Source organism: Sesamum indicum, linkage group LG6 (assembly GCF_026168435.1).
Source record: "Sesamum indicum cultivar Baizhima isolate 11 linkage group LG6, ASM2616843v1, whole genome shotgun sequence".
NCBI lineage: Eukaryota > Viridiplantae > Streptophyta > Magnoliopsida > Lamiales > Pedaliaceae > Sesamum > Sesamum indicum.
The window spans coordinates 18,305,884-18,320,663 of NC_142662.1; the positions used below are offsets into that span (position 1 = coordinate 18,305,884).

At 29.8% G+C, this 14,780-nt stretch overlaps 1 protein-coding gene across 1 annotated transcript; it reads right to left on the reverse strand.

The window, feature by feature from the left end:
- Nucleotides 1–6,903: 6,903 nt before the first annotated feature.
- On the reverse strand, nucleotides 6,904–10,103 carry LOC105164190 (ACT domain-containing protein ACR8). The gene is made up of 7 exons (XM_011082794.3): nucleotides 9,782–10,103; nucleotides 9,104–9,149; nucleotides 8,879–8,993; nucleotides 8,692–8,759; nucleotides 7,986–8,552; nucleotides 7,797–7,901; nucleotides 6,904–7,680 (listed from the first exon to the last, which is right to left on the reverse strand). Exons 1-7 carry the CDS (start codon nucleotides 9,841–9,843, stop codon nucleotides 7,318–7,320), a joined length of 1,326 nt encoding a protein of 441 aa, XP_011081096.1. The 5' UTR covers nucleotides 9,844–10,103; the 3' UTR covers nucleotides 6,904–7,317.
- Nucleotides 10,104–14,780: the final 4,677 nt, after the last annotated feature.

Genomic DNA, 14,780 nt, shown 5'->3' on the forward strand with positions numbered 1-14,780 from the left:
CATGCTCAACAACATCTGATATTACAGTAGCCAACAACTCTTACTATGCAATAGATAAGATCCCACACACATGACACGATTCAAACCCATTACCTCTAAATTTATGGGGCCTCAATTTCACCAATTGAGTTAGACCTCCGTATATATGTTTGTATTTAACATTCAATTTCTTTTCAATTCTAAATGTTTCACATATCCATATTGGGAATATGATTTCTTTTGGTGGTAAACGCATCTTGATATTATTGATTATTAGTCAAATTAAATTAATTAATTAATTAATTATTACTACGTTTAATTTGATTTACAAATACAAATTAGTTAGAAATACCAAAAAAAATATATAATTATATATCATACATTTCAAATTTTCGATACAGCCAAAACCGACAGATAAATAAGTCGAACCCAACTTAAAAATTACATTTTCAGTTCTATAAATTAAACACATTTTTAATTTAGTCCCATTTGAGTTCTCCATTAATTATCAGATAAAAAGACACCTCGAGACTAAAAAAATTCTAACTTACGAAATGCAATATGAAAAAAATCGTAATCAATGAAAATAAATTAAAAAAAACTCCTAGGAAATGTGACTATGACTTGGTATTCAAGAAAGCACCGGTTTTAAAATAAATTGGAAAAAAACATCACAAATTTCCAAATTATATTTATATAATTGTGTGTATCTTTTTCTGATATAAATAAAGCCCTAAAGAACTTTGAAATTGGGCCTAAAATATTCTTATTGATCCAAATATCAGCCCAGTTATCTTGAAATGGGCCTCAACATTCACCCTTATAGAATAAAAGTGCATAGCTGATTGGACTTCATGAAACCCAGGCCTTATGTTATTTATTATTTTTAGATATTATTGGGCCCACCTGTTTACTTAAAGTAGCTCAATATCTTTGAGTATTCACATTTTACACAGTAATTATATTTGGATAAAAATTGTGAATAGCAACAATTAGTTACAAAGAAGTTATTTAAAAAAAATACTATTATAAATAAATTAGTAATAAATGTGTAGTGATAACAACTATAATGATTATTATATCAGTTACCACTTAATTATTACTTTTAATAAAGGTTTATTATACTTAGATCTCCTATAAAAATGCAAAATTACACTAATTTTTTTTTTTAAAGAGGTTTTAAAGTTACACTTTCTCCTCAAAATTTTATTGTTTACATGTGAACCCTTTTGTTAAGATATGGACAAAAAATACTGATGTTAAGGAAAAAAAATTGCATAAACTTACACTTTTATTTCTCATTCTGCATTATACTTGTCGATAAATGTAAATTTCATTAAGTAAAAGGGGTACATAAGTACAGTATAACAAGCATCAATTAGGTGATTCATCGTAATACTTGTAAGAGGATAAGTATAATATATATATATATATATATAAATTCAAAAGTATGTAATTATAATAAAATATTAATTTTGAATTATAATAATTATATAAAAAAATATTTTTTTAATACTTTTTTTATAAGGGGTGAGGTAAAAACACTAGATGGAGTACTTGAACAAGATATTTTAAAAAATAAATGCAACAAAAATATTAACCTCATTCCATATAGAGGAAGTAGAAAAAAGCGCCAAAAGATAACTAGTTTTTCCATACATGTATGACTACTTAATTTCTGCCTAATGTCTATAATTTGAGAGAAATATTTTATTATAGTTCCTTTGATTTTATATATATATATATATATATATCATATTTACCCCTTATAAATATGTAAATAATACAGGGGATCGATGTTGAATTAGGATAAAATTGAATTATTTTTTTTTTGAAATCAATATATTTCACAAAATTCTAACGAAATGGGGTTAGGTGCAAACAAAGAATGTCAGAGGGGGTAAGTGTCGTTGTCATGAATGTGTAGTAGAATATTAAATACTTTAATGATTATAAGAAAAGTTATAAAAAATTAATAATATCATACAACTTGTGACAGTTAATATCCTAAATTATGCAACAATTAATCCAAACAGAACAACAAAACATGAGAAAAGACGCTAATTTTTTAGCATGTTTAGGCAAAAAGGGTACTAAAGAAAAATAATAAGATTCGTATTCTATGCATTTTGATTAGAGGATTTGGAACATTAGTCCAGAAAGATACCTCACCATTGCAGTTTGCATGGGAACAATTTATATACTTAAGGCGTTTGATGAAATGCCAAAGCTAAAGATTCCTTTGCTAAGAAGGAAACAGACATTAAGCCAAGATTTGACTCATCATTTCCTGCTCAATCTCTGGCGGCTTCATTTTTTATTTTTACTTCTTTTAAGGGTTTTCAAGTCTCTTGTTTAAATATAGGTATATATTGTTTCATAACTTAGCTTATTTCTATTTTTTGTCTTATTAATTACGGAATTCTCATTTATGATTCTATAATTTTTAAAAAGTAACAGTTTTGGCCACATGACACCGTTCAGTGTGATATTTTAACAGAAAACATGTGGTCATTAATTTTGATCTTATTGATTACGGGACTATTATTTTTGGTCATTTTCATTAACATATTCAATGGAACAATATTTTTAATGAATGGATACTAACGGAGAGGGTCATTTTATTACGTTCCATATTTACAGCTTAAAATACTATTATGAACTACGCCATACAAATCAATACAAAAATTTAAATTTTGATCACGATTAATCAGTATTTGTCGTAAACTATAAAATATAAAATAATTCAGTAACAAGATAAGTAAAATAAATATCCATATATTTATTGGGATTCAAATCCATGACCTCTTACTTAGCTGGTAGTAGCTCAGAGTGTTGTGAATGATGTGTCTCAATCATGTTGTTTGGATATAAACGGCCAAAGTGTTTGGGTTCTTTAATAACGAAAGAATCACTTAGAAAAATAAGAGAAGATGAGTGAATAATTGAAGAACAGATAGACAACAAAAAATTGGAGCATCATTGGTAATTGTTTGAGGTAGACATAAAAGGACAACACTTCACTTTTTGAGGATATATAATCTTGACAATTAATTAATTATTGAGGCTTACGTCCCCTAATTTGATGTATTTCTTCTAAATGAAATAGTACTAAAAACCTAATAATTATTAATTGGGTTTAGGTTTCTTACAATTCAATAATAATTTGGAGGGATTTTTTTTGTGGAAGAGAACAAGAATAAGCTTTTGGAATATTTGAAAATAATATTCTCCAATCATAACTTGGGAAATGTACGGTTTAGATTGTTCATAAATTGAATAATGCATCGATTCATTAATTAATATATTCATACATCAACATAACTAAGCAACAAAGGCCAGTGTTTTTTGGCTTCTTGCTTTTGTGTCGATGGAGTAGTTAGCATATTATCATTATATAAACTCGTCTTAATCGTGGTAAAATTATTTAAGTTTATTCAATATATTTATAAAATAAATTATATTTTTAATATATCAAATATATCTATTAATTGAAGGGACAAAAACGAACCATATTTTATGAGTTAGACTCATCAGGTCCAAAATTAGGGTAGGTTCGTGATGAGTCTGAAGTGGGAGGAATGGAGTGTATATCAAGTCCCACTATACGCACATCCAGATGGAATAGGCAAAATTTGGACAATTGCACCCGATTATCATATATGGGATTGGCTCTAGTCCGATCAAACTCATCCTATTATCATTTATTATTTATTTTTTTAAATTTATTTTGTAAAAAGAAAAAAGAAAAGAAAAGAGATTTTCAAATTTGTATTTGGCTAGAGGACAAGGATACCCTTTTTGGAACTTTTTATAAAACACCAAATTATTATAATTATGGTTTATGTCACCTTGAATTAATCTTAATTACTTTGCATAAACTAATGGAGGAGGGGCATTATTAACCAAATTAAAATATATTTTTTATAATATTATTGATTATCCGGAGAGTGGATTAATGTAGGGTTTATATATTAAGGGATAATTACACCGTCTTCTCCTGAAGTTTAATTAGTATATTTATACGTTGACTCTCTTTGAAAAATTATATCTGTTATCCCCGACGTTTGTTTTCGTCTAACAAATAAATATTTCCGTAGTCAAAATTTATCGAATTTACTGATATTAGCAAAAAAAAAAAAAAACTGAATGAAAATTCATGTTTACCTTCGATTGACTTATTACTAACCCTGACCAAATTAAATTATAGTGTAGTGATTTGTGATAAAAAAGAGATGAATGAAAATCCAACTTTGTTTTTCATGATTTTTAAGTCGTAGTGAATTATAATGTACGGAATATCAATTTTCTGTAGTGAATGATTTTTAGCGCGTGACGGATGTGATTGTTTACTATATATTTTCTCAAAATAATAATAATAAAAATTATAATACCGCCATTAATTATTTATAAATTAATCAAAGTTCCTACTATATATATTCGTCCACGTAAAATTGTAGTGAATCCCGTTGGTGACTAAACTAATTTATCTAATTTATATAATTATCTGAAAATGTAAGAATAAAGAATATAAATAATGCCTTCCAAACGTGTCCTAATTCTGGATTATGTAAGAATAGAGAATAAGGTTTCTTTACATATCTGTAAAGGGAAAGAGAGCATAACTTAACATGGAAGATGTTAATTAATTGGGACTTATATATATGTACAAATATTCTTTATTTATTATTTTGTCAAAAATGTCATTGAGAAGAATTAGTGATAAAAAATTATTATCACTAAAAATAATTAATAAAATATGTATAGTGAAGGCCTAATACGATAAACAATTATTGTCACTGTTATATTTATATTGCCACTAAGTTGTTTTTATAGATATTCCACTAATTATTTAAATTGACAAATTTATTGACTATTTTTGTCACTAATAATTATTATTTTGAGATAAGATTAAATTCTTTTTATCACTTAATATATAATTTTAGTGATAATTTTGAAATTATCACTTGATATTCCTTTCACTAAAATTATCCTTTTTTTTTTCCTATAGAAATGTCGGTATCAATAAACTGATAAATATATTGATTCATTTAATAAATTCGTATTAAAAATTATTCATATTAAGTGAGACAAATACACACGTACTTGATGGAAGTCAAATTTATAATTTTGAACTTATTCATAGAACCTTAGCTTAACCACTGGTTAGAACATGATTAATCATTTAGTGGGTGTTTGGGTGAGCCTAATTATAAAATTTTTAAAAAATAAAATTTAAAAAGCTCAAAATTAAACATCTTAATTATACCTTTTTTTATCTTGTAAATTCATTTTTAATAAATTAATTAATTATGTATATATATTATGTGATATGTTAAAAGACTTCTAACTCATCGAACACCCTCAGATTAGATAAACATCTCATTTTTCAACACATTTCGAAATCGAGAATCTACCGGAGATTTGGTAAATTTGGAAATAATGGAGAAGTGGGTGATGCGACTTTAACTGTCATGTCTCACATGCAATATTATCATGGAATATATATATATATATATATATATTATATGCTAGACGAGGATTCTACATTCATTGCAAACGAGGAATTTGAACGGTTTATAAGTCCTGATACATTTTATTCCTAATGAGATGTCTTTTTAGAATAAAACTGAGAGAATCACACCACTAGAAAAAATATGATTTTCCACTACGGTTAATTATTATGGACAAAAGAAGAAAATCGTGACAAATACAAATCAACCACAGCTTCGTAATAGTCATTGGCCATTGTTTCTGCACATATAGCCAAAAATTAGCCATGTCCAAAATCATGATAAATGTTTTGGCTATGAGTACAAATTATGACGAATATTGATAATCATGGTAAAAAATTTAAGTTTTTATTTTGATTTATTTAATCGTGATTAATAATATTGATTGACCATAGTTTTTAAACGCGGTTATTCATAATGTAGCGAAAACTCAATTTTTTATAGTTCACGTAATTAAAATAGACTATACCTCATACAATAGAGTATCGATCTAATCGTGAATTATATCAATATACTGGCCAGTTCTAGAGAGATTTAACTATAACCGTTCATGCATCTTATCCTATTTAAAGGCATGTTTGGTTGGTTTGCCAAAATTTTATTTTCAGCTCAAATGAATTAGAACCAAACTTATCAATGTACCAACTTTTCCACCCTTTGGATTTTCCGAGGGAGACAAATAAGGAGATCTATTATTATGGCCAGTTTATTCACAATTTGGGGATCTGCTGGGAACGTGATTTGGCTAAGTTTATTTAAAAATTTTGGAACAGTAATTAAAATAAAATACATATTTATTTATATTAAAAATATATTAATTTGACATCATAGTTCAATATAAACCAATATCTCACTAACTAATCCAAATATAATATCATTTCACCCGAAAACTTATACAAAATTGATCAAACAAATATTTTCCACTTAAAACTGAAAATGAAAACATGAAAGGAGGATATACCTGTTTTGCAGGCCTATAATTTTGTAGTTTGCAATACTAATAATTTTGTGGTCAAACCATACGTACATTCTAGATGCTAACTTAGCACTACTCCTATTTAATGTAACTTGTACAAATTGCTTCGATTTGATGTAAGTTTCGAATTTTTTTTTTTTCTAATTGAATAAATATGAAGGTGGAGTGTGAACCCGTGACAAACAGTCCGTTTGAGCAGCAGCCTAGACGTTGCACCAAGTGTCAAACAGAAGGGCTAGATTCCTAAAGGCTACAGCATCCCTTTCAAACAAAACTCAAACTCAAAGACTGAGTACATAGTATAATATTTTAACATGTCATAGCTGCACAGTGCACACTGTGTTGTTGGGAAGTCTAATTCACACTGTATAATATTAGTGTGAATGCATTGAATTGACCAACAAACAAATAGGAGAAAAAGTTGAAGAAATCAAGTCAAACCAATAATACTAAAATTAATAGTGATAATTCCAGAGAGAAAACTTCATGTATGTACAATATATCTATATATGATATATATATATACTATCATGTGAACCACTTCTAAAGGCTCATAGTGCTACTGTACCTAAGCTTCTCTTTCTGCCAGCCAACCCTCTCACCCACCAAGACTTCCTACATCCAATATTCAAATATTTGAAAGAAAAATAACTGGGGAGGTGGGGCCCCACATCATCCACCTTCTGCGTGTCCCTTGCCTACTACTACCTATTCAGACAACCAAACCCCAACCATAGTCAACTAACTCCACCAAATCCCTGCCTGTAAACTCCATTTACTATGTACAAGATATGCCCAGCTCATAAAACCAGCCTAAGCAAAGAATACGACACCAAGATCTTTCTTCAATCAAGAATATGATTTGATCAACCCCAAACTGTATAGGTTCCTCCTCACCATGCTCCCAAGAGACAACAACATGGCCCCACCGGAGCCCGTTGTGGGCTCGTCCTGTTCGATGTTTTGGTTGTAGATCAAGGGCAGTTCCTTCACTTTCAAGTTAGTTAAACCAATCGTTTGTCGAACCGACTCAATGATCTTTCGATCAGCTGGATTCCCAATCGCATCCGTCACGTAGAATATGTTTTGAGCCGTTCCCGTTGTGGTGGATATTTCTGCCCTTGTGACATTTAGGCCGTTTTCACGGAAGGTTCTCATTACATCAGCCAGTAGACCTCTTCTATCAGAGGCACAAAGCTCAAGCCTCACTCCCTGTGATAAGATGAACACGAATATTCCAATTAATTAATGCAATTGTATAACGGGACATGTGAAATGTACACAAAAAAGGGATCTTTTCCTATAGTGTAAAGGAACAAAGAAAATACCTGAGATGCCCTTCTTAAAATTGCAGCTTTTAGACATAAAATTACACGCTGCTTTTCAGCTTCTGAACTTATGGGCGTCCCGTCCATGTGTCGTATGAAGAATTCCTGAACAGAATTCATAGAAGAATTTCAGTAAATTCCACCTCCAATATTGCAATAAAATTTAACATAAGTTAAATGAGAGTATACCAAGGATGCTCTATCTTCCGATGTGTCAATGGTGGCATGGAAAACAACGTATTGCATGTCTGTAAATGTGCAAACTACATCAAACAGAAGCTTATTTCGGTCTTTGCACTGAATATTAACTACGGAATAATCCTTCTCCAAGTAATTCTGAACCGAAACAACAGGGGAATCATCAGAAGTCTTGATGATAGGATTCCTCTCATAATCTCTATCAGCAAACATCATCTGATGAAGCCTCCTCTCTGTGTGTGTGACACCTAACGCAACCGAGGTTTTTGCACTTCGGATATCATTGTCACCCTTAAGGACATTCCTCAACATTCGATCCATCACATCTAATTTCTGAGAATCCTGAATCGGGGAGCCTGACTCATCATCTTTTAGATATATTAATGATGCAATCCGACCATTGTGAGTCCACACCTTTGCATCAACAACATTGCAGTTTAAGTTTGATAACACCGCAAAGACCTCGGACAGCAGGCCAATTCGATCAGTGCCTGTTAATTCCAGAGCTGTTAGGCCCTCAATGCTTTTCGATCTCCCATAATGAACTGTCTCAAGTGACTGCAATAAAATTCAGAGATAATACCTATATCAATATGCATTTTAATATGTGAATCTTGACCAGGAGATAATAATATCAACAAAGAAATATCCAAAAATCGATCTCTTAGGATAACATATTTATTGCAGCAATAAGTACCTTTTCAATGTAGCCCAAGACGCTCTCATCAGTTAACTTGTTTCCATTCAAGTCAGTCACATGAAAAACTGAAAGTTTAAAGAAAACGAAACGGACGGAATTAAAATCCATATATTTATGGAAATTAAATCGTAATCAAAACAATTGCTAACAGGGGTAAAGAAGGCAGTGCACGTTAGCTACTCACCGTCCATGAACCACCGACCGTCAGAGCAAATGTAAGCCTTCTTAATTGACAGATTCAAGTCCGTTAAGACTTGAACCGCTTCTAGAAGAATTCCATGTTTTCTCGCACTATCAATCTGCAAAAGAAAAATAAAAATAAAAAACTAAACCTCAAATAATTCACATTAAACTATTCGGATCTTGATTTTGGCAATCGGAGAGGTGGGTTTCGAGAAGGGGCCGTTACCATGAGACGCGTCGTGTCGGAACAACCGGCATTGTCGATCATGACCCTGCAAGAAGTACAAGGAGAAACGGTCAGAGTGAGGGCATTCTTGGAATTTAGACAAGTACCGGAAACAGAGAGCTTTGAGGGGTCACAGAAAAGTCAATTTGAAGACTCAAAACAGACGGAGTCAAGAGTAACTTGGAAGGAAAGAAATCGGCGAGATCACTTATTTGCTTAAATACAATTAAGGCGTGAAATCTTCATTAATATGGAAAGATGGGACTGCGGGAAGCTGCAGAGTGTGAAAGTCCAAAAATTGTTAAAAACCGGAGAAATCAACTCACGAGTAGAAGGCGTAAAATATTTTCGGGAAGAAGAGACAGAAATCAGTAAAAGATTTACCCCAGAATCAAGAGGAAAAATCGCAAAAATTGCGATGATTTTCTTAAAATTTAAGTTTTCCCCTCCTATTGGTGACTTATATCCTACACAAAAATTTAACAAACTCCGATGAATTAGTGCGATCCGTTTCTGTTTCATAGGCCTCCGATGGTAACACAAAAACTCTAAAAATATCGGATTCAAGAGACTTGAAACAAAAAACAGAAAAAATCAGATTACTTCGTATAAACCCAGCAAGTTCACAGAACAGAGCATTCACAGAAGCCAAAAATCACACAGTGAAGAAGGACTGACCTCGGCGTAGACATCCGCATAAGAAGCTTTTCATATTCATCCAAGTAGGTCGGCCACTCCATAATTCTCAAAGCAAAACTCCGAAAAACAACAATAAAATACCAACAAAATAACCCTAGTAAAAATATCCCCTCCGTTCTCAACCCTCCTGCTGATACTACGACTGTCACCGGCTTAAGAACTCCACCCTGCACCCTGTCTCTCTCTCTAGAAACTCTCGAGAGCGCGTTTAGCTTTCGTGTTTTCTCTCTCTAGAACATTGACAGAACAGTGCATGCTTTTTGCTTTGGTCTTCCCACCTCTTCAGGGGGGAAAGGGAAACGGGGAGGGGGAGGTATTTATATATTCTTTTTCAATTTAATTAATAAGCTTTTTCCCTTTTTTAAAAAGAAAAATAATTTGTAAAATGGGCGAGGCCGTCACTGACCGTACTAGCTGCCCGGACTGCCCATAATTCGTTCTTCCCTAACATTTACCCTTTTTCCTTAATTTTGAAATGTAATTCCTTAGTTGTAAGTCAACAGCCCGTTGTTGACACGTGTCTTCCGCCCTCCGTAGATCGCACGGTGGTCCTGGTTGCCACCGTGGCCGCCACGTGTTTCTGGTGCATTATGCCTTGCGTACAGTCCACTCAGCTGTTTGATTTGATCATTTGTAACCATGTCTGCAATAGTTTTTATTTTTGGTGAAAATAAATTCAAAAAAATATTATAACATTAAAAATTGGAAAATTTTAAAATAAAAGAATATTAAATTTTAAAGTATTTAAAAAAATAATTTAATATTTATCAACATATTTAACTTAAACAATTCAAAATAATAATAAAAATAAACATATTTTTTATTAAACAATAAATCGGTAAGTACTTATAAGAAATATTTACAAACATTTCATATGGAAACCTAATAAATTTGGAAAGATTATGTTTTCAGAAATATAAATCAAAAAATTAATTGGGTATCTAAATAATATTACTAAAAAAGTATGAGTAACAAAAGATATTAAGAACGAAAATCGGATTTCGAAAATGAGTTATACTCAAAATTGAAATAATTAAATAGGGGTGGAATTTTATTAATATTAATTAATTGAAAAATGTGAAGAAAGTGAATCCACGTGGCGGGGTAGGGTCAGTAAATTAGGGCGGTAATTGGGGGTTGTCTTGAAGATTAAGTGAGGATGTGCCGACCAATATGACGACGCGCGCACGTGAGAATACCGCTCCCACCGCCTTTTCTCTTGTCAATTTCCCATTGTTTTTCCGCGTAACACAACAACAAATATCAATATTTAATTATCATTGTTAAAATTAATAATTATAATAGATTCAGTATAATTACATGTGATTTTTTTATAATTTGAAAAATTATATCTAATATTTTTAAACTTTGTTTTCATCTGACAAATAAGTTCTCTCATTAGTCAAAATTCACTGAATTTATTGATATTAATAAAAAAATTCAATGAAAATTGATACTTACACTTGATTGACTTAAAACAAACTTATTGGAGGTCAAATAATTTTTTTCAAACTAAATTATCATCATAATAGTGAAAATATACTTCACCATATGCATTAATGCGTGAAAACATACGAGGCTGATTTGATAATAAAAATATTTATTTAACCTGCTATAAGTTAGTAATAAGTCAATCGGGGTAAATATATAATTTTTTTTGTTAATATCACTAAATCCGGTGCATTTTGACTTACGGGGGAGGACTTATTTGTTAAACGAAAGCAAAACTTAAGAGTTCTAAACATAAATTCTCTAACCATAGGAAATCTACGTATAGTTATACTAAATCTGGATGGAGATAAATGTAATTATAGTAATATGGTTGAGATGCTATCATAAATTGCAATGTAAATGTGTTTAGTGGTGGATAGAATAATTATTTCATTGATTGTTCTTAATTTATATCAGTTTTGATTATAATATATTTTTTATTTTATCTATTTACTAATTAATAGTTTTATTAAAATGTCCTGATACTAAGTATAGTTATGTTCGTAATCATGATCAATTAAATAATATAGGATTACAATTGATTTATGTATATCATATCTATATTTACTTATATTTTATACCCTAAAAAGAGTGTATGCTAAGGTAAGTTTCTGAGATTTAGATAAAATTTTAAGATATTCTTAATTATCACATTTGTAATAAATCTGATATCAAGATTTGCACAACTAAAATACTTTCAATTAAGTTGTTATGTATGTCCAATTTGCCTCTAATTAATTGAAAATTATCCAATGATGTCTTAGCTTAGTGATTAACTGTAAAACTGAGATTCTACGATTAAGTTTGAGTCCCATTAGACGTGTGGGCATGTGAGTGTAATTTGTTATTGTTCTATAATTATATTGTTGTATTGATTGAATTGATATAATTTATTACTATTTTTAATCATATTGATGTATTGATTGAATTGGTGTATTATTAAAAAAATCGAAAAATTAATGCATCTGTGTGTATAAAATGCTTATTCTGATGTATAAATACATTTTACATCTTTAAAGTATGCCACCTTCATAAAAAAAAATTATAACAAAGAGAGGGGGTACCTGAAGGTTTATTTAGTTTAGGGGGGTAATACGTTGATGATGGTTGATAGCGCCCAATTATCATCCAATTGTGTCCGATCAATCAAATATGTACCAGTCATTGAAGTGGTGTATCCTTTAATCGGAATGATGGATCTATTATGATAAAATGGTAGGGCATTTGGTGAAACGATGGGTCCATACTAGTGAAATAATGTGTCAATTTGGATAATAATTTTCGTAAACTCATCGGATCTTGGGAGACAAATTTTTATTACTATTAGCACTAATGTGGGGCAATATTATCTTAAAAATAAAGTCAACTTTTGATTCGACTTCCTAATACACAATTATGGTGTACTGCTTATATTTTTCTCAACAGTTAATTATCATAAATAAAAGAAAAAATTACAGCTAAAAAACTATACCAAATATCGATATCATGGTCAAAACTTAAATTTTCTCATTAATTTTATTGACCGTGGTAGATAATACTAATTTGATATAGTTATTAAGCAGTATTAATTTATAATGTGGGGAATAATTTTAATTTTTTTTTTAAATTCCCACTTTTTCCCCTATCCCAGAAGTAAAATTAGGTTACTTGAGCTCTTTTTTGGTATTATTTTTTTGACTATTTATCTACATTTTTATAGAAAATACAGTTCAATGTGTTATAACTTACGGTACTTTTCTTACACTTACACAAAAGGGTAAATCAAAACGGGTTCTTTCAAAATTTGTTATAATTATAATGACTCATTCGTTGTTAAAAAATTACAACAGTCGTCTAATGCCCTCGCGACCGCCTATTTTACAGGATATTTTTTAAACGTCTGTTAATTTTAGGGTAGTATTATAATTTTCAATTAATAAAAATGTATTTATAATTATAACTAATCTCAAAAGAATTCATTGTAATTTACCCGTTATAAAAATATAAAACCAAAGTATACTAAAATAAAGTGTTACCTTATTTTTTAGTGTATTTTATATGGATAGCGACATTAAATTTGAATATCTCAAGAACTTAAGTTTATTACCAATAGTGCTACACATATTTTGCTATATATAAATCTTTGAAACTTGTACACATCTACTTCATATGTGTACAAGCAGGTCAAACATTACAAAATATGTCTATTTTCTCTCATAAAACCAAAACAAAAAATATAAGAAACTTAACTTATAATGTTGATCATAAGCCACAAGGAAAGAAATTAAATCAATAATTAAAATTGAGATGTATATATAGAAATATCCTAATTAATGTGATTTTCTATTATTGGGAGTTTTATCAGTTAAAACGCGTTTCGTATGCGTATAAAATGCGTATGTATATAATTTTAAGAAAAAAATTTATTTCACGTTTCAATTTTAATTATACGAAAAAAGAAATATAATTTTTTGGAATGTTTCATTTTTTCGATATAAAATATGTGATTGGAAAAAGAATTCCTAAAGATGAACTTATAAAATAAAAATAAATTAGAGTATATTTTATTTCAAAGAAAAAATATTAAAGTGTTTAGATAAAATAAAATTACGAAATTTACAATACGTTACAAATTACAAATTCGTAACTAATTTGAAAAAAAAAACTTTATTAACTACTTGTTAAAGTTTTAAGAATAAGTCTGGAAAAACATATTTTAATCTGAAAAATTATTAAATACATTGCAACATATATATAAAATATCACAATAAATAAAATAATAATATAAATAAATAATAAAAACAGCATGGTAGGGGTGCGTGGGAATATTAAATATGAATAGGTGATGGACAACAAGCAAAAGAGCACGACCTGAACTCATAAATAGTCGTGGAACCACACTACTCTGACATTCACATGCATGCCCTACATGAAACACGTTCCCTTGTTGCCCGCTTTGTCTCTCCGCCACCAACCTCCGCCGTGCTTCCACCACCCTCCGCCCCCCATTAATTCAGTTCACCACCAATACCGAACAAGCAAACAGTTTTGACCACGAAAATATAATGATTGTTGATCGTGATTTTTACGAAAGTGACTAAAAATCATGCTAAATATTCTTATCATAACTCTTAATTGTAACAAATCATATTTTCATGATAGATAAACTAATTTTTTGTATCGATTTTGATTAACCATAGTTAATAATAATTCTCTACCATAATTTTTAGTTATAATCATTAATATTGTAGCCAATTATAACTTTTTTTTCTAATGTAATAGCATATTTAGTTCACTAATTATATGTATACAATTACGATAATTTTATTATGCAGAATAATGAGTTTTATAGTTTTAAGGGGAATAATTATTTTGTAAAAATTGTTGTAAGCAAAAATTAATAAAAAAAATTATACATAAATTGTAATTAGAAATAATTAGTGACAGATATGTATCCGTCAATCTGGTGATAACAAATAATTTTTGTCACTATAAATATGTCGCTAAT